The sequence below is a fragment of the Perissodus microlepis genome, chromosome 22, assembly GCF_051167445.1.
Source record: "Perissodus microlepis isolate ML-2025 ecotype Zambia chromosome 22, ASM5116744v1, whole genome shotgun sequence".
Taxonomy (NCBI): Eukaryota; Metazoa; Chordata; class Actinopteri; order Cichliformes; family Cichlidae; genus Perissodus; species Perissodus microlepis.
The window spans coordinates 16,721,089-16,739,773 of record NC_140481.1 but is presented as its reverse complement, the minus strand read 5'-3'; the positions used below and the strand labels follow the sequence as shown (position 1 = coordinate 16,739,773).

At 42.4% G+C, this 18,685-nt stretch overlaps 2 protein-coding genes across 3 annotated transcripts; one reads left to right on the top strand and one right to left on the bottom strand.

Moving 5' to 3' along the window:
* The first annotated feature begins 22 nt into the window (after window positions 1–22).
* On the top strand, window positions 23–9,322 carry kat2b (K(lysine) acetyltransferase 2B). The gene is made up of 18 exons (XM_084918454.1): window positions 23–752; window positions 1,640–1,766; window positions 1,861–2,006; window positions 2,098–2,184; window positions 2,285–2,466; window positions 2,557–2,748; window positions 2,916–3,019; window positions 3,143–3,268; window positions 4,019–4,152; window positions 5,105–5,313; window positions 5,407–5,533; window positions 5,633–5,743; window positions 5,846–5,989; window positions 6,091–6,205; window positions 7,129–7,159; window positions 7,365–7,428; window positions 7,520–7,604; window positions 7,867–9,322. The coding sequence occupies exons 1-18, from the start codon at window positions 552–554 to the stop codon at window positions 8,058–8,060; spliced, it is 2,379 nt and encodes a 792-aa protein (XP_084774580.1). The 5' UTR covers window positions 23–551; the 3' UTR covers window positions 8,061–9,322.
* A 240-nt stretch (window positions 9,323–9,562) lies between these two features.
* sgo1 (shugoshin 1) lies at window positions 9,563–18,642 on the bottom strand. 2 transcript variants are annotated; one of them, XM_084918455.1, is made up of 10 exons: window positions 13,606–18,642; window positions 13,272–13,426; window positions 12,523–12,731; window positions 12,333–12,376; window positions 12,179–12,240; window positions 11,088–11,954; window positions 10,829–10,960; window positions 10,535–10,705; window positions 10,128–10,311; window positions 9,563–10,036 (listed from the first exon to the last, which is right to left on the bottom strand). In XM_084918455.1, exons 2-10 carry the CDS (start codon window positions 13,414–13,416, stop codon window positions 9,877–9,879), a joined length of 1,974 nt encoding a protein of 657 aa, XP_084774581.1. In that variant the 5' UTR covers window positions 13,417–13,426; window positions 13,606–18,642; the 3' UTR covers window positions 9,563–9,876. The 2 variants fall into 2 exon arrangements, with proteins under 2 accessions (XP_084774581.1, XP_084774582.1); XM_084918456.1 differs by having other exon boundaries at window positions 10,128–10,242; window positions 13,272–18,642.
* Window positions 18,643–18,685: the final 43 nt, after the last annotated feature.

The window sequence follows — 18,685 nt, the reverse complement described above, 5'->3', positions numbered from 1 at the left end:
CTCTATATATCTGTTTATTTTGTCCTCTGGAGGTTATGACCTACACTTGTACTTCCCTCATACTCATCATGAAACTGATGAAAGCTTCTAATTATCATCAATCCTGAACTTTAACCTTTTTTTTATTGTTGTTGTTTGGGTGAGCATACTTAAGACATTTCTTATGTTTGCTGATATAATGTGACAATATTTTTAAGGGTCTATAAATATATTTCTAAATGGTGTTGCTATTAATTTCAGTAATTTTTCAGTATAGTCTTGGAAGTCACCTGTGCCTGACTGAAAGTATGGATCTACTTTTTTTTTTTCGCTCCCACCACGTTTGACCTTGAAATTTTGCTATAAATGGTTGCATTTTGTGACCTCTCCTCTTTGAATTGTTGTGGAGTTGGCCTATCCCATGAAGGTCCCCTAGCGGAGGAAAATGGGCCTACAGCGAGAAACTGAAAATAAGGATGAGCGCCATGTCTGATCCTCCGTTTGTGGAATAGAGCGGACGGCGCAGCGAATATTCCCCGGGCTGGCGGTCCCTTCGGGTTTCGGTGGGAATCATGGCCGACAGCGCTGGGATTCAGCAAGGTTCGCCGGCCATCGGAGCCGCGGGCCTGGTTCCGGCCGCTCCTGGAGCCGGAGGCACGGAGGGCTCCGGCGCCGCTAGAGGATCCGCACGTATCGCCGTGAAGAAGGCACAACTACGCTCCTCGCCTCGGCCCAAGAAACTGGAAAAACTCGGAGTGTATTCATCCTGCAAAGTATGCCACATCTGCAAAAGCAGGGCTTTAAAGCGGGGTAGTTTTCGGGGCTCATACTTAAAGTGTGCTGCATTTCCTGGGCTTGGTTGCAATAGTTTTCAAAATGCAAGCACAGCAAAGGAAGCCATTGCCGCACTTGAGTTTCTTGTGTTTTTTCTTTTGCATGCATGAACCAGTTACTAAAGAGGTAATACTAAAAAAATAAAATTTTGACACATTAAGTGTTTTGGAGGGGCTTTTTTTTTTACATCTGGACTTTTCAGCAGGGGCCTTGCAGCTGCAGCCTGTTACAGTGTTACTGCTTCTGTCAAGGTGGGGGGTTGGTGAACGTAAACATTGGCTTGACGCTGGTTTTGGGAGTAGCTGGCTGTGTGCACAAGGTCTGGATACGCGTGTGTGTTTGTTTGCGTGTGTGTGGTCGTGCACGGTCTCGTGTTTCCACTGGAAATTTCACAGAGTCCCCGTGCCGTCCGTCATAGCAGGGGGGGGGGTAAACAGAGAGGAGTTTATTGGGCTTATGCAGCGTATGATCCGCAGAGAGGGACGGGGTCTTTGTTTTGACAGGGTGACAGCTGCTGGCGGGGGCGGAGTTTGTTGTTGTTTCAGGGCGCATGCTCAGAACAGCACCTTCAGCTGATCATGTCCCCGCCCCCTGTTACTGTAGAAAGTCGGGCATAACATCTCTCGTTTAACCTGAGAGAGCCTGGAAAAGCTGCAGTTTGCTTTTAAGATATTTAAGATATTTATGTAATAAAAAAGCAAAGCTTAACAAGTTGAATGGTTTTCCTTAATTGTTCTGTGTAATCTGCCCCCATTTATTGCTCATTTGCTGCTTTTAATATCGAGCATGTGCCTGCATGTACTCATTTAACCTCTATTTATCGCAGGCTGAAGGAGCCTGTAAGTGTAATGGCTGGAAAAGTCAGAACCCCCCTCCCACACCTCCTCAAACAGAGCAGCAGTCCAACGCAGTCAACCTCCAGGAGCCCTGTCGGAGCTGCTCTCACACTTTGGGTAAGTCGGCATGCCCACCAGAGAAGCTGCATCAGAAAATAATACCAAGAAGGGTAAGCTAGATGAATTTCATTGGCTTATTTCTTCTTTCCAGGTGATCATGTGACCCATCTAGAAAATGTTTCAGAGGAGGAAATGAACAGGCTTCTTGGTATTGTTCTGGATGTGGAGTATCTGTACACGTGCATTCACAAAGAGGAGGATGCTGACACTAAACAAGTCTACTTTTCCCTCTTCAAAGTAATTTTATTGCTTTACACTCGATTTGAAGCAAGGTAGAGTTTTCAGATCTCGCTCGCTTTAAACAAACGCCATCTTTTTCCATTGTCAGCTGCTGAGGAAGTCCATCCTACAGATGGGTAAACCAATGTTAGAAGCACAGGAGAGTCCGCCGTTTGAAAAGCCCAGCATCGAGCAGGTAGAGAAACAAGTCTCCACTGCACAGACTCTTTCATCCTCTGATCTTTTCTTACTTTTGATGTATTTGTTCTTTCTTTTACTCCACGTTTCCGAAATAGGGGGTGAACAATTTTGTCCAGTACAAATTCAGCCACCTGCCATCTAAAGAACGCCAAACCATTATGGAGCTGGCTAAGATGTTTCTCAACCAGATCAACTACTGGCAGTTGGAAACGCCCTCTCAAAGACGCCAAAGGGTGCCCAATGACGACGCAGCTGGATACAAAGTCAACTACACTAGGTAGCAGAGTAGACAGATATCTTGTGCCTGCCTTTCCTGCACCAGTACAGTTACAAGCTGTAAGATAATTATGGGATATGCTTGTTCCAGATGGCTCTGCTACTGCAATGTTCCTCAGTTCTGTGACAGCCTGCCCCGCTACGAAACCACTCAGATCTTTGGGCGGACGCTTTTGCGTTCTGTCTTCACTGTGATGAGGAAACAGCTGCTGGAGCAGGCCAGACAGGAGAAGGACAAGCTCCCTCCTGAGAAACGCACACTCATTCTTACACACTTTCCCAAGTAAGAGATACAGAAGGCTCACATGCAGTTAGCCACACAGGCCTTCAAGTAGCTACACTCTGGGATGTGCTTCACATCCTCAGTATGAAACCAGACCATAGCCACTTATGTAAAGTTGACTGCTTGTTTTAATATAGTTAAGTAGTTGTTGTGATTTCTCTGCTCAGGTTCTTGTCAATGCTGGAGGAGGAGGTTTACAGTCATAACTCTCCAATCTGGAGCCAAGACTTCTTGGCAGGGGCAGCGGGAGGGCAGATTCCTATCCACACAGGTGACACGCCCTCCCACACCCTCGCCGAAACGCCTCTCAAGATGACACTTGTTTGTTTTTTTTTATGAAAAGGTTAAAGACTATGACTGAATAAATTAAATTTCCTCTGTGTTTTTTTTGTAGTTATAAGTGCTGCTTCAGTGGCCAGGCCGCTGTACTACAGCACCAGTCCCGTGTCAGTGGACCCATCCACCTGCGGCAGTGTCAGTCCTGCCAGGAAGGCAGCTTCTGTACTGGAGCCAAACCCAGGTATTGCTGACAAACCTGTTATTACTCACAAGGTTTCAGTTAAGCCAACTTATTGCGTAACAGTACAACAACAAAAAGTGTGGACCTGAGTAAAGTCAGCCTTGTTTTACACATTTAAAAGTGGAACGGTTTCTACTTTACAGCGAAATGACTCAAGTCAGCCGTCCTTTAAGATCGTTTCTAGTTTTGGAGGTTTTTATGCTTTTACCCTGTTACCCTGTTTTAAGTGCTGCCTCTAAGATCTGTCATCACATGAAGGTGAAGTAAACCCCAGAGCTGCTTCTAACAAAGTACATATAGGTTTAAAATGAAGACTGAAGATAGTAGACTTCAGATGTCCGTCACTTGTTTACCAACCAGACCAACAGTACCATATCACCCCAACAGAGCACTTTGCTCTCAGACTGCAGGTTAACTTGTGGGTCCTAGGATATTTAAAAGGGTAATGGGAGGCAGAGGCTTCAGCTTTCAAACATCTCATTCTGTAGAACCAGTTTCCAGGATTTCTGTCTCCACCTGCTTTCTTCTTTTTCCCTCTAACGCCAGTAACAACAGATGGCTGCCTCTCCCACAGCCTGGTTCTGTTGGAGCTTTCTTCCTGCTAAAAGGGAGTTTTTCTATCCCACTGTTGCCAAGTGCTTGCTCAGAGGTGGTTGTCTGATTGTTGGGGTTTTTTCTCTAATATTGTTTTTACCTTACAACATAAAGCCCCTTGAGTAATGAGAGCTTTCCTCTGTGTACACTCCCCAGCTGGAGAAAAGCGTAAACCTTCTGAGCCTCTTTCCCATGAGGAAAACAAGCGACCCAGGGTGGTTGGTGACATCCCCATGGACCTCATCAATGAAGTTATGGCGACTATCGCTGATCCTGCTGCCATTCCAGAGGTAACCCATTATTGTTTAGTCACAGCATGGAGCCCAATTAGTTGGAAGTGAATTTAATCTTCATATGATAAGTAGTAATTTGGGCTAAAATTCTATCATTTCTATAATTATAGCCCACTTATAAGCTGTTTGTCAGAAACTGTATCCGAGTGCTTGTGAGGCCTGATGATTTCCACTTCCTCTTCATGTATAACGCTCCCTGTTATGTTATCTTTGCCATGTCGAAAACTTAATCGCGAGCTTCATAAGAAATCTGAACCAATCACTGCGGCGCGGTGTCATCTATGAGTGGGATAAGATAACGGCCCTTTTTACAGCTTCTCCTGCTGTTGCTGTATGTGACAAAAAGTAAAAGTGAGAAGACACACCTTTAGGGTAAACCAGCGCATATCACTCCAGCGTCTGATACACAGCTGTTTTCTTGAAACCTTTCTGTCAGTCAAGACGTCTCACATCTGTAAATCAAGTGAAGACAAACTGAAATGGCCCGTGCTCTCTTCTTCAGTTATTTTGGGGTAACTCCTAGTTTATTTTGAAACTGGCATCACCTGCGATGCTTTTCAATCTGACTCAAGTCTTAGATTTTTAAGAGAAATAAGAAGGCACTGCAGATTTGCAAAGGGCAGTTATGTAATCTTCACAGATACCATCCAGACCCACAGCCTCTATCAGATTTTCCAGGCTGACACTTTATAACAAGAGTAAAAGGAATTAAAGTCATTAGATAATTGTAAATCTTCTCATCCTTCCAGCCTAATCATTTTCCTGTCAGTGTCAGATCTCATGGTAATTGGTCTTAATCTCCTTCCAAGCTGCCATAATGTGTCTGTATAGCACTTCATTTTTTTTTTTTAGTCGTAGGTTAATTGTCCCTGCACAAAATGTTCAAGTCCTCTGCACATCACAGCAAATTTTGGACCATGATTTATTTGATACCTTCCTGTCTGTGCAGACCAGCCTGCTATCAGCTCACTCTGCACGTGACGAAGCCGCGCGCCTGGAGGAGCGCAGGGGCGTGATTGAATTCCACGTCATTGGGAACTCCCTAAACCAGAAGCCCAACAAGAGGATCTTGATGTGGCTCGTCGGCCTTCAGAACGTGTTCTCCCATCAGCTTCCCCGCATGCCCAAGGAGTACATCACACGGCTGGTGTTCGATCCGTGAGTGTAACTCTGCCTCATCGTCACGCCTTAAGTTCAGAGGGTTATAGAGAAGCAGATTCCCTCTGTAAAATTCATCTTTTTTTCTGGTAGGAAACACAAAACGCTGTCCCTGATCAAGGACGGGAGAGTGATCGGAGGGATCTGCTTCCGGATGTTTCCATCGCAAGGCTTCACAGAGATTGTCTTCTGTGCCGTCACCTCCAACGAGCAGGTCAAGGTGAGAGCGTGCCCCGCTTTATTTCTCAGCTTGATGGGTATTCAGTGATATCTGGATGGCCGGCTCTAACCCTTTCCTGGTCTGACTGTGTGGTTGCAGGGTTATGGAACACATTTGATGAACCACCTGAAAGAATATCACATAAAGCATGAAATCCTCAATTTTCTCACTTACGCTGATGAATACGCCATTGGGTACTTTAAGAAACAGGTAACATTAATAACGGCCATTAGTAACAATAATATAATAAATAGAGGCAGAACTGCTAGCGCGTGGCAGCTCCAGGATAAATTATTACTTCCTCCTTATCAGGGTTTCTCAAAAGACATAAAGGTTCCCAAATCCAAGTATGTGGGCTACATCAAGGATTATGAAGGAGCCACACTCATGGGCTGTGAGCTCAACCCCAGCATCCCCTACACCGAGTTCTCTGTCATCATCAAGAAGCAGAAAGAGGTGTGTGGGTGACTTTTAAATTAACTATTTAACATTTTATTGATCTAAATGCTTCTTTCTGTCCCCTCAACTAAGATTTTTTTCTCATTTGTTGCCTTCAGATAATCAAGAAGCTGATTGAGAGGAAACAGGCTCAGATCAGAAAAGTCTATCCAGGGCTGTCCTGTTTTAAGGATGGAGTCCGGCAGATTCCCATTGAGAGCATTCCTGGCATACGTATGTTATTCTTTTTCAGTGTTGGGTAACCTTGGCTTTTAAAAGTAGCTTGATACATTACAAGATTATTGCCATTAAAAAGTAATGATTGCCATTACAGCATTAAATGCTGAGGAAAGTAGGCCACTTACCACATACATCCTGTGCAATTAAGCTGTCCAACTTATTGGTTATATTATCTACTGGGTTTTTATGGGCTTTATCGTACATCTACCTCTATAATCACCACCAACCTTGTTAATTTCCTCGGAGTGACAGGTTAAGCAGAACTAAAAGCTAATTAATCAAATACTTTTCGGACTTAAAGGCTGTTCTCTATGAAATCTGGATGGGTGGTTATTTTCCGTATGTATGGCTACCAGCCAAGGACTAGAGCAGGTTGCACGTGAATGCAAGAATTATGATGAATTTTTTGAATTTGTTTTGTGGCAACAAGACAAGCAGTAATTGCAATGTCACACAAGAAAAACAGTGGTTGGAGACTGCAGGGCAACCAAAATTATTGCACTCAGCTCGCTATGTGCCTGCCTTTGAAGTGGTTGCTTTGAAGAAGGGAACCAGATTGTAAACCACTTCCAGTCAGCTGCCATCTCTATAGAAACATTGATGTGTCAGGACAGTGAGAAATCAGCAATAAGACTGAGTCAGCATCATGTCTGCTATTGCAAAGACTGGCTGCAAGTTGTTTAGAGTCTATCTTTTTTTAAATTAAATGGGAATTCATTGCAGACTTTTGCCAGGTTTAGAGTGCAACACGCTCAACCTCTGCGTAACTAATTGGTCATCCAACTACTGCACAATCATTCACCCACCAGCATTTTTTTGTGGTTACACGGAAGTTGCTGACCTATTTTTCCTCTAGTGACTAGAGAATGACTCCATTCTGGTGTATGAGTGTAATATTAGTTTATTTATATCAACAGGTGAAACTGGCTGGAAGCCTGTGGGCAAAGGGTAAGATGCTCCACTAATGATTTGGCTAATGTATTCACATTATATATTTGATCATTTTTGTCAACAATGATACAGTCAGACATTGTCTCTGGCCTTCGTTTATGACAAAAATTTGCAGGCAATAATAACACGCATGCACATCTGGAAATAGCACTTAGCTAGCCTCAGTTTTATATCGTTTTTTCTACCATTTTTCACTCTTCAGGAAAGAACTGAAAGACCCCGATCAACTGTATAGCACTCTGAAAACTATCCTCCAACATGTGAAGGTGAGGGATAGACACGTATTATGTGGTCTACATCTGACACACACATACACAGACAAACAGTTTTCTTAAAGGACTGCTTTATGTGTTTTAGAGTCACCAGAATGCCTGGCCTTTTATGGAGCCTGTGAAAAAAACAGAAGCACCTGGGTACTACCAAGTCATACGCTTCCCCATGGGTACGTGTGTTAACAAGCACAGTTGTCTTAAAGGGGAGGAGATGAGTTACAGTTTGTGTATTACTAATTGTCTGCACTAGTCATTGCATAGTTGTACATTGTTTTGCAGTACGACAGCAGATCATTTCTAATTAAAGTCCACATCTTTTACTGTTGTTATTCAGCTGGCATTAAAGCATGAACTAAGTGGGGTTTATTTGTTAAATGCCATGCTCATCCAGCCACTGAAAGGTATCATAATTGAAATTTCACATTTTTACAGACCTCAAGACAATGAGCGAGCGTCTAAAGAGCCGGTACTATACAACACGGAAGCTTTTTATGGCCGACATGCAGCGCATTTTCACAAACTGTCGTGAATACAACCCTCCAGAGAGCGAGTACTACAAGTGTGCCAACCTACTGGAGAAGTTCTTCTACACTAAGATCAAAGAGGCGGGCCTAATCGAGAAGTAAACCAGAGGAAGAGATTTGTCTTCACCTGAACAAGGATGAGGGTGTCCTGGGACAATGAACTGTTGTTTTAGACAATGCAAAAGACAAGCAAAGCAAAGGACACGACTACTGATTCTGGAGTAGATAGGTTTCAGAAACATATCTTAATGTAAAAGGTGCAAACGGGTCTTGGATGAACACTTTTGTAATGTTTGATGCTTGCTGGCCTAGACCATAAATCAGTAGCTTAGAAAGATGGGTCACAAGGGGAAGGCCTCATCTAAGAACTGTAAGACTGTTTCCGTTTCCAGACAAAAGCATTGTAGTTTTTGTATTTGACCATGTGTCTCAGAGGCCCATGGAAAGAAAAGAAGAGCAGTAGTAAAACATTAAACAGAGCAGGTGTTGTTTGTGTGCTGAAAGCACTGTATCATGACAGCTGATCAGAGATTAACCACCCATCTTACTTAATCTTTGTTTTCATACTGCCTTTTCTGTGTCTGCCTCCTCCTCTCAGTTGACTCAGGTAGAGATGTCATGAGGAATTGCCGCATGCGCGGTAGATTAGTGTTACCTGTGAGGAAAGGGACTGAGAGTCCAAGTTTTCCTGTCTGTAAAACTCTACTCTTGTGAGCACGCATGACGTTAATGAAGTCAAAGTTTGTCTGTGAAGAGTTCATCCTGCCAAAAGAGGAATACATACTTTAAATTTGTACAGATTTTAATGCACTTATACCCCACTGTACATTTTAAATGTGTATATAACATATATTTTCTTTCCCAGAACTGAAAAAGGACAACAAAAAAACCCCCAATCTTTTGCTTTTATCGTGCCACATAGGGCAATTTGACTATCAAAATGCACTTTTATTTTTCCAAGTATTAGTTAACATGAATGAGAGCATCTCCTTTCCTTTAGAATTTGTTTTACACAGAAATTACACTGTTGACTAAGGACTAATTTAATTATCTAGAGTATATTCTTATTTATGTGCTGTAATTTAGAAGAATGATACTTAAGGCAAGTTCTTAATTTATTATTTCTTATTTTTGTCCGGCAGATGGAGATTGATAACTTTATACTTTGGAGATAAACGAAAAGATTGTGCAATACTATGTACTTTTACTGTTTTGTAAAAAAGGTGTTTGTACTTTTCAAGCTTTAGAAAAAAAAATACCTTTTGTAATGTCTGGAGAGATAATTTCATGCTCTTTCTACAGTTGGTTTTAATGACATAGCATTAGCCTATTTTATAGACTGAATAAAACAGAAGTGAGGCTAATTGCGTGTGTGCACTTTTTCCAACACAAAGACAGCCTGAATTGGGTTCAGCTGCAAACACAGCTGAGCTTCTCAGGCCCAACAAAACGAAACAGGGCTTTGATGAGAACCAGATTATAAATGGTTTGCATGGCCAGTGTTCCTTTGCAACTACACAACACTAAAACTGATGTCCAGACCTCATTGAGTTGAGCCCAAACTTGGTCTGTTCAGATATCAGATATAACCTGTCACAATGATGTGTAAACGCTTATATGAAGTTTATTATCATACAGTAGAAGAAACATAAGCAGAATTACAAACATAAACTTCTTAAAGAATTCATAATAAACAATTTAAAATTGGCAAATGGCAAAATTAGGAAATCTGAAAAGCTAATACTACATTCACCTAAAGACAAAAAACAGGAATGAAAGCTTAAAAGAGACATAAACAAAGAAATATATAAAAATTATCACAGTTGTTCTTTATCACAAAGAAATCTCACTGACAGTAATACAAGAAAAAAAAAAAAACCACTAAATTAAAAATCACTTCAAAGTCAGGCAACAACTTTCAGCGACACCCAACAAAAGACTCATTGTACTTTTCAAACGGCTGATGCCCGCTCCTTGAATTCCTTGGATTCTGCACAGACCTCCTACCAGGCTTCTGCTTGAAAATTGGAGAGCGGAGGAACTGCACGTCTGTGAACTTGTCTCCCCGCCGAAGTTTCCTATTGAGGAGAAATGTTGAGTTTTCTTGCAGTAACAAAGAAAATAAAAACACAGTGAACCACGTGCAGTAGAGAGCGTTTGCGAGCTTACGCGTGCAACGAGGGCTCCTTGTAGTTGACCGCCATGGTGCAGCGCCGCTTGCGGATAGGAACGGAGGTGGAGCATCGAGAATCAGACGAGCCTCCACAGGAAAATTTACGATAGGCTGCAGGGGACAGATTGGTCACATCACACAGACTCAAGCCCCGCCCTGCTGGCCTTACACCAAGCCCACCTGCAGGAACGTGAAGGAAGATGTGAACCGTGAGAAAGAGGAAAAAGGAAACAGGAGTGAATTCACACGCATACACCAGTGCAACACAACAAAAAGGTGAATCAGCCAGCCCCTTGTGCTCAAAGATGTTGGCAACAAAAGGTTATTTATCAGAAAGAGAACACTTTCACAGTGATGTGTAAACTGGACATGCAGTTTTGGATTGAATCCTGTAACAGCTTACGTTTCTTGCATGATTTGAGCCTCTTTGGAGTTTGGTGGGGTAAAAGTGGTGGAGCTTCACCGGAGGAATCTCCAAAATTGGACAGGACATTGTCTATTCTCATCATCTCAGCTTCAATCAGAGGGCTGACAGGAAGCACACAATCATTCTCCATTCCTTCTCCACGAGCCTCTGAAGCACCAGAACAAACAAACACACAAACACACAGTTTAATTACTGTTTCATACTTTTTTGTTTATGTTTATTATGTTTTTTGTTTAATTCGTTTTTTAATGACACAAATTAAACACCTACCTTGATAATTATCATGTTCCATCTTTACAGGGTCAGGGCTGTTAGAACAGCTAAAATCAGGTGACTGATCGAGGCAACCTGCTGCCTCTTCAGAGCCTGTAGTCTTGGGACTTGCCTCTTCATCTCTGAAGACTACAAAAAACAAAATTCAATAAAATACCAGAAAGTCTTCAATTATCAAATGTTAAAGAAAAAAGAGACCAACAACAAATAAAAGATTAAACAAAAGCTGAGATTAAAAACAAATCTAAATGCTTACCAGTGATCTCTGGTTTTGGAGGGACGTTTTCCGTCTTTCTGACTGCGCTGGAGAGCCGGCCTCTACGAGTGGTGATGCCCTTGGTCTTGTTAGGGGAAGCTGGTCTCTGTCTGGTCTTGTGAGGAACATAAAGGCTGTCTTCTGATTCAGAAGATGGAGATGAAGAGCTGGATTCACTGTGCTTGGAAATCACAGGTGAAGTTTCAGCCTGGGCCTGTCCTGTTTCTTGAGCCTCCTCACTCAAGGGTGTAATTCGCTGATTATCCTCAGCCTTGGCCCTGAATGGCGTGATGTGTACGGTCTCTTCACAGTCAAAGTCAAATGTGTCATTAAATCCCAGTGAAGTGTTGAGTTTATTGCCCTGTGCTGGAGGTGCCGTTTTGGCCCGTGTGGCTGATCGGTCCCGACTCTTTGACCTGGTTCTGGGTTTGGTATTCTCCCATGGTTTCTTTAATGGGGCACGCTCTGGTTTGCGCCCTCTCTCGGGTTTTCGTGAAACCTGTTCTGGTTTGGAGGACAGCTGCTGTTGCTGTGTCTGCTTCCTGGCGACCTGTTGTCTGCTTTTTTTGGGTGGCACTGGTTCAGGAGTAGAGTGCTGTAACTCCTCAGCGAAAACTGGATCAGCCATCTCTGGTTCTTCTAATTTTTGCATTTGACTGAGATTTTCACTGTCACTGCGAATAGGACTTGGGATCCAAGACCCAAAGCCAGCAACTGGACCTTCCTCACCCAGAATCCTCTGTTCTTGCAAACGTTCAGACCTCCTCCTGTTTTTATCTTTACGCTGACGGCGCACTCCTACTGTAGATGGCAAGGTCACCTGTTTTTCACACTGAGGATCCCCATTCTTGTTAGAGAGCTGAGGGTCTATGAAGAAACAAACGAACACGCACACACACATTAAATAATTTCAATGTCTTGACTGTAGGATTAAGATAGATGCAAATGTCAGAAGAATAAGATTGAGACAATGTCCAAAGTTACTATATTAAAAGAAAGACCTCCAATAAGTAATATATTTGGTTAATAAGTTAACAGTCATGGATAATACATAACAAAAATCCGGGATATTGAAGTATTTTTATGCATACCTGCACAAACTGGTGAAGATTCACAGATGATGTGGTCCAGGTTCTGGCTGGTCCGCTTTCTTCTGTAATTTAAGAGGAAGCAAATCTCAATATTTCACTCAGTTTAAGGCATATAACATTTTTATGTAAGTCATTACGAGTTTTAAAACCTTACCTAACTGAATGCATGTTGTGCTTGGCATCAGTAGAAGGTTTAGTCTAAACGAAGCAAATAAATAATTCATACATTTTCTTTTACATTCAAAGTGCAGTGTCTCAAAATAATTCATATGGTCTACTAATAACTTAGGACATTCCTAATTTAAAAAATAAAATAAAAAAATCTGACAGCTGACAGTGCATACCTCTGAAGCATTCGCCTGCAGAGCCTCCTGTTCTTTCAGCTTTCTCTTGAGCAGAAGCAGGTGAAGGAAGAGTGCCTGCTGCTCTCTTTTCAGCTGCAGGATCACTGAATTAGCCTGCCTCACTTTCTCCTTTTCAGCCTGCAAGGCCACAGCCAGCGCTTTGTTGTTCATCTGCACACCCATCAGGATGGTGTGCGTGGAGGTACTTCCTGAGAAAAGAAAAATGGAATCCAGTAAATGTCAGCATCATTATCAGAATATTAACACACTGTCTCACAGTGTGGTATGCTGGCTGCTCAGCTGCTGACAAAAAAGCTCTACTGAAGGCCATTAACACAGCTGTAAACGACAGCTCTCAGTCTGGCCACAATCTGTTTGAGTTGCAGCCCTCAGGCAGACACTCATTAAAAACTTGGGTTTCACAGATTCTATTTCTATTACCACAATCAATTTATATTTACATTCTGTTTATTTATTATAATTATCCCCCATGCCAAAAATCTTCACCTGCAGATTGGAAATCAGCTGACCCAGGAGCTTTATGTTCCAACTACCTTTTTTTAAACAATCTTATAGTGTGTTTCAGTAACTTCATGGATTAGTAATTGCAAGAATGTGGGTTTAACATGGATGCAGCAAACTGGAGAGGCATTCCCAATCTCGTTAATTCAATAACAACAAATGTTTTCTATTCTATTAGGTAACTTTATTGGGGAGTGGGCAGAATTGACAAAAGATTATTTACTTACCACTTGTTTTGTTCATCATCCTTGACCGGCCCCCCCTGGGGGCTGAGGCACTGGCCAGACGTTTGTTCCTCTTCTCCTTCATTTTCTCCTTGATGTCCTCCAGACTTTGCTGGAAGGACTTCTTCTGGGTCCGTTCTCTCACCATGACTCGGGATCTGTTATTACGGCGAAGTTCAGTGTGCAGTTCAAAAGCTTAACGCAGTAGCAAAACGGTATATCGGAGCAAAACAAACGAGGAAGCTAATGTGCGAGCTAGCCGTTAACGTTTGTTAACGCACTTTTCACTAACTGCAGTCTGGCATTGTATTCGAAAACAGCACCAAATGAAACCTACCGGAATAAATATTTAAATCACCAACACAATCCGTTTATATGATACCACTCGAGCAAAAAAACACATTTAGCGCTTAAAATGAGGAAACAAAATAATCAATTTTTATCGCAGCCTCCGTCCTCCGAGAGGTGCCGTTCGAATTGAGAGCCTCGACTGCTGATTGGTAAGAATTTCAGACGACGTCATTTCCTCCGCATGAAACGTCCGTCCGCTAGATGGCGCTGATGTATAATAGAAAACAAACCGCGTTTCCTCGCAGAGGAGACGTAATTTATTTAGTATTCATTATTCGTCTGCATATTCTGCTCCATTGAGGCTAAACAGGAGACTACCGCACACAAGTACAATTATCTAATTATAATCCCTGCCGCTTCAAGCTGTCCCTTTTCACCCATATCATCCCTGTCAGCTGGAAACAAAGAAAAGAAAAAAAACATCCACAACTGGGAAATAGAGCCATAGTAAACGTCTGTTTTTTCACAAGTAGGAATTAGATTATGACCCATTAAGGATCAGGCTCATTCAACCAAAATGAGCATTTATAGCCTAATTGACTGCTGAAGATAAGAGCATTCAGAGCTCAGTAGAGTGCTCAGCTGCATGTGGATGGAGCTGATAACTGTGTTCATCCTAAACCCCTCTGGCAAGCAGTGTTTGAGTCATATTCTTTTGAGTTTCCCCTGAAACTGCCGTGGCTTTTTCAGTGTACGATTGTACAGCAGCTAAGAAAGACAGTCAATGATTAGATCAATGTATTATTTTTTTTTTTTTTATTGAGCTAGCAGGTCTTTTGACAGTCTGTTCCAGTATACAGACTCCTGTCTTCTTCTCTGTGACATGAGGCCCATAATAAGCGCATACCTTTATGCACACTGTCTCTCTCTCACACACACACACGCACACATAGAGATCTGCCTCTCTCACAGTCACCCTGCACCCATAAGTACCCATCATTAACCTTCCCAGGTTTTGCTCAATAAATGTTCCATAAATACTGGATTACTTGGTATTACATAGTCATGAGCTGATTTAATTTTCCAAGCCACACAGGGGATGTCTTGCTTGGCATGGATGGGGAGGAAACCTGGACCTTTCTGGCATTGCACTGCAGCTAATTCATTTGGACCTTCTGCGAATGAGGAGGATGCCAGCCAAGCAAACCGAGACTACAGCGAAGGTTTGGTTGTTGTCACTGTCACCCACTAAAAAAAAGACTTCAGAAAAGGTGGCTCAGCTGTAAACAGGCACCTGATATTGGACAAGACCATGGATCATTAACAGTCCTCCATTTAGCTGACCTTTCTCACATATGTTTGGTTCTTTGTGAATTCTAAGCGGGATTATTTCAACATTACCTGCACGAGGACATGTAGCAATCAAGTTTAATTACAAACAAAATAAATTACACTTATTTTGAAAGAATGTAGCTGATGCCATTTTAGTGTTGGGGTGGAACTGAGTGAGTGTGTGTAAGCCTTACAGTCCTGTGGTGACTCATTGGTGTTTACTTAAAAGGTGTATTATTCTTGCTAAAAGAAATGTTACAGCTGTTGCCTCACAGCAGGGGAAATACTGAGTGGTGTTTGTGCGTGCGTGTGTTTTTAGAGAGTCTGACTGCATTAAAGAGCAAAAGAAAAAGAGAGAGAAACATATAAAGTCAGACGGATAGACAGCCAGAGGGACTCCGCGGGTTTTAGCTCAGCTTGCTTTAATGGACAAATCCATCACACAGTCTTTTCATGCAGCTCCTCGCTACCCGCATGTCAGCTGCCTGGAGAGAAACTTATTATCACAGGTAGAGGAAAAGGGATAGGAGGAAGTGATTAAAATAAAAATAGAGTGAGTGCTGTGGCTGACTGTGAAATTAGGGTACAATAAAGATAATAAAAAGCAAGATGAGACATCAACACACACGAATAGGTTGCCTTTTTTAGTATAACAGTAGCCAGTAGGAGTCTGTCAACCTTTTGTGACGTAATGCGATTATTAAGAGATCATAAACTCATCTCTGTCCACTCAGATCTCTAGCTCCTACATCCGTGTCCAGACATCCTGACTGGCCAATGAAACCATCATCTGCCTTTCTACCAGATGAAAAGTATTAACTCTAATCTGTGAGCTCGCCTCTACCGGGGCCAAAAATACAAAGTCCCATTTTTTAATATGGAAAATGTGCTTATGGTGCCATAATCACAATTTATGGTAATGAAATCATAACATAGGTTGTGTAATCAAAGCCTAAAATTAAACTTTGTAGAGGTTTAGTAGAGGTTGTTTTATAGGCCTCAGACTGATCCGATACTGGTGGAGTAGGTGGCCTCTTTCTTTCTTTCTTTCTTTCTTTCTTTCTTTCTTTCTTTCTTTCTTTCTTTCTTTCAGCAATGCAGAAGGATTCCAGCAGTTTTCCTTCTATGGATGCAAAACCAGCTGCTGCACTACTAACAAACATAACTGCAGCAGCACTCCTTCACACTCACATCCCATTGAACACAGACGACAGCAGCACCGGGCCCCAGACACACAATCAGCTCTCAGTGGGTTGCACCTTGGCCATTATGCCTTACAGCCTTCTCTTGAACACCCTGCCGAGACATTAACTTCACAGCCAACATCCGCTCCCTTTACTGATCTGCTGCGCCATGCCATACTGCTGCACTGCCTCCACAGGACCGGAAAGCCTTGCAGGGACCTAACATATCCTGTCTGGGGCTGCAACAGCCACAGATGCATCTTAAGCAAGAGGCCAAATTGAAGGCTTTGTCTGAACTTTTAACTTGTGCTCACTAGATTGCCATGGAGGTATGCTGACCCAGACAGATGGTGCTTATGCCGCAGCTCCTTCTCAGCCCGCTCACCTTTTGTCTGCCCACTCGAGCTGGAGAGACATTGCTCCCACAGGGCAGCTTGCACAGGTCTTGTGGTGTAGGAGTGCCAGCCTTTAGATGTGCAATACTTTGACTGGATTTAAAGCCCACAGATTGCTGTTAACCACCTGGTCAAATACCATGAGGTCTCTGAACAGGCCTGTCGTAATTCTTTTTTTTATAATAGGTGAAAAAAAGAAATTTCAGATCCCTGAAAATGCCATGTTCAAGTGGGCCAGTCACATCTGTAGTGTTACAGGGTCAGTCTTTTAAATAATGTGATCAGTGTGTGTGTAAGTATTCCCTGCAACACCCCTAAATCTCTTGTTTTACTCTTGGCACTACATGATGTCATAGAGAAGGGCTGCTAACAAACCCTCTGAGTAGAGAGACCACACTCACCTGCTGTTTAAATCTTCTGACTGAGAGGGGCAGCCAATCAATTAAAACTGTGGCCTTAAAGTAATAAGAACTTAAAAAGTTTTGTTTGACATAGCAGGTGAATGAGGTGTGTGCATCGAGAGCTTTTACAACACAAATCAGGATTTTTTTTTTTTTTGGTTGAATGCAAGAATAGAAATACGGCGCTAGAAACGAGCACAACAGGTCCACTTTCATGTAGACTGTGCGGTTGGTTTTGTTACACAAATAAATCCTTGTGTCTCTAAACTTCACTAATTAGCACATTTGTTGGTCTCAGTTGTTTAATGAGTTGCAAAAACTTAAGAGTCAAAACTGCACTTTGTTTAATAGGTGTTGTGTGCAAGGTGTTGTTTTGTTGCCAATTGAGACATTTCCCTCCACAGAGTCCTGATAAACCTCCACGATAACCCCATAAAATGGTGAATTGTGTGATGGAGACACAACTATACTGGCACCTCCATACAGAGATGAGAGTAGGATTGGTCTTCTTCTATGATTCAAAGGCTATGAAGCAAATCAGTGAATTTACCAAGGTATGCTTCTCTTCTTTCAACAAACTCTGGTCTAATACAATAATAAGAAAAACCTAAGTATTTTAAGCTTGAATGGTGATTCCTGTCACTCATACTCATTGTATACACAACCTCCTTTGTTCTTACTTATTTGAACTGAGTTGAAATGTGTCAAAAGGTTGCGTTCACACGCCAAGAGCTTATTATAGCCTTTTTATGAACGTGAACAGCAAGCAGCCTTCACATGGCATGCATAGCTCTGCATTGTACTTTTGTAGTCGTTCCAGGTAGCACAGAATAAAAAATTCCCTGGATGCCAAGTCAGGCTTTTGTACTGTTGACATATGTTTATGTGTGCACGTGCACCTGCCAGAAAGCTGGTGGAGAAAGTAGACGTGAACATGTGAGATAACCAAAGAAAGATGACAAAAGGTGAAGGAGAAAAGGCGGTGAAGGCTGGCCAGGGAGTGAGCCAGGCAGTTAGGGGGCCAGTGGAGGTCTGAATTCCAATAGCGTGTGGAGAATTGAGCATCCCCCACACAGATGTTCACAGTCATCACCCAGGTAATTTATAATAATATTAACTGCCGTGACAATGGGAAGAATCAGGAGGCAGTGACATATTGGATGATAACTCTCCAAACTGGCCGGTAAGGTTATTTGCTTTGGAGCAACTGCAGGAGACAGAAATAAAACATCTAACAAATGAATCCAGTTTGGTGTCTGATGAAAGAAAATATGACGAGGGGTCAGGAAAAGTTGACAAAGCAGCAGCACACACAAACGACCTTTTTTAAGATGCAAGTATAGACGGCCATCACTCACCTAACATCAGTGTGGAATGTCACCAGCAATCACACACATATTATACTCTTGCAGCACACACACACACTCACTGTATCCATACTAAGTGCACCAAACTGACCACATTGCTTGCAGCTGCAGTGTAGTAAACCTTATCAGAAAGACAGACAATAACATCAGTAACATTCCTGCACTGATTTATCTCAGAGATTGAAGCTGGAGGATATGTGGAGGGGCCTTCGGAGACATCCTGCCATGGATGTGTCCTTTTTACCTGAAACAAAAAAAACCTAGGAAAAATTTTCTGTGTGCTGCTAAGTATCAAAGGAGATTAACTGAGCTTAAGTCGTAGTCAGATACTGAGATTTATGATCTGGAGAGGAGGCGACGCCTGGCTGCGTCAACAATTCCGGCACATACACGTAGACACGTACACAAGGAGTTGAAATGAGAAAGTTAAATGTTTTTTTGTCTTGG

Bases quoted from the DNA above. Each gene is read 5' to 3' on its own strand.
- kat2b (XM_084918454.1), top strand. From the start codon at position 552: ATGGCCGACAGCGCTGGGATTCAGCAAGGTTCGCCGGCCATCGGAGCC. The intron at 2,007-2,097 runs GTAATTTTATTG...TTCCATTGTCAG, and splicing joins TCTACTTTTCCCTCTTCAAA to CTGCTGAGGAAGTCCATCCT. The intron at 7,160-7,364 runs GTAAGATGCTCC...TTCACTCTTCAG, and splicing joins TGGAAGCCTGTGGGCAAAGG to GAAAGAACTGAAAGACCCCG.
- sgo1 (XM_084918455.1), bottom strand. From the start codon at position 13,416: ATGGTGAGAGAACGGACCCAGAAGAAGTCCTTCCAGCAAAGTCTGGAG. The intron at 12,241-12,332 runs GTAAGGTTTTAA...CTTAAATTACAG, and splicing joins CACAACATGCATTCAGTTAG to AAGAAAGCGGACCAGCCAGA. The intron at 10,706-10,828 runs GTAGGTGTTTAA...CTGGTGCTTCAG, and splicing joins GGAACATGATAATTATCAAG to AGGCTCGTGGAGAAGGAATG.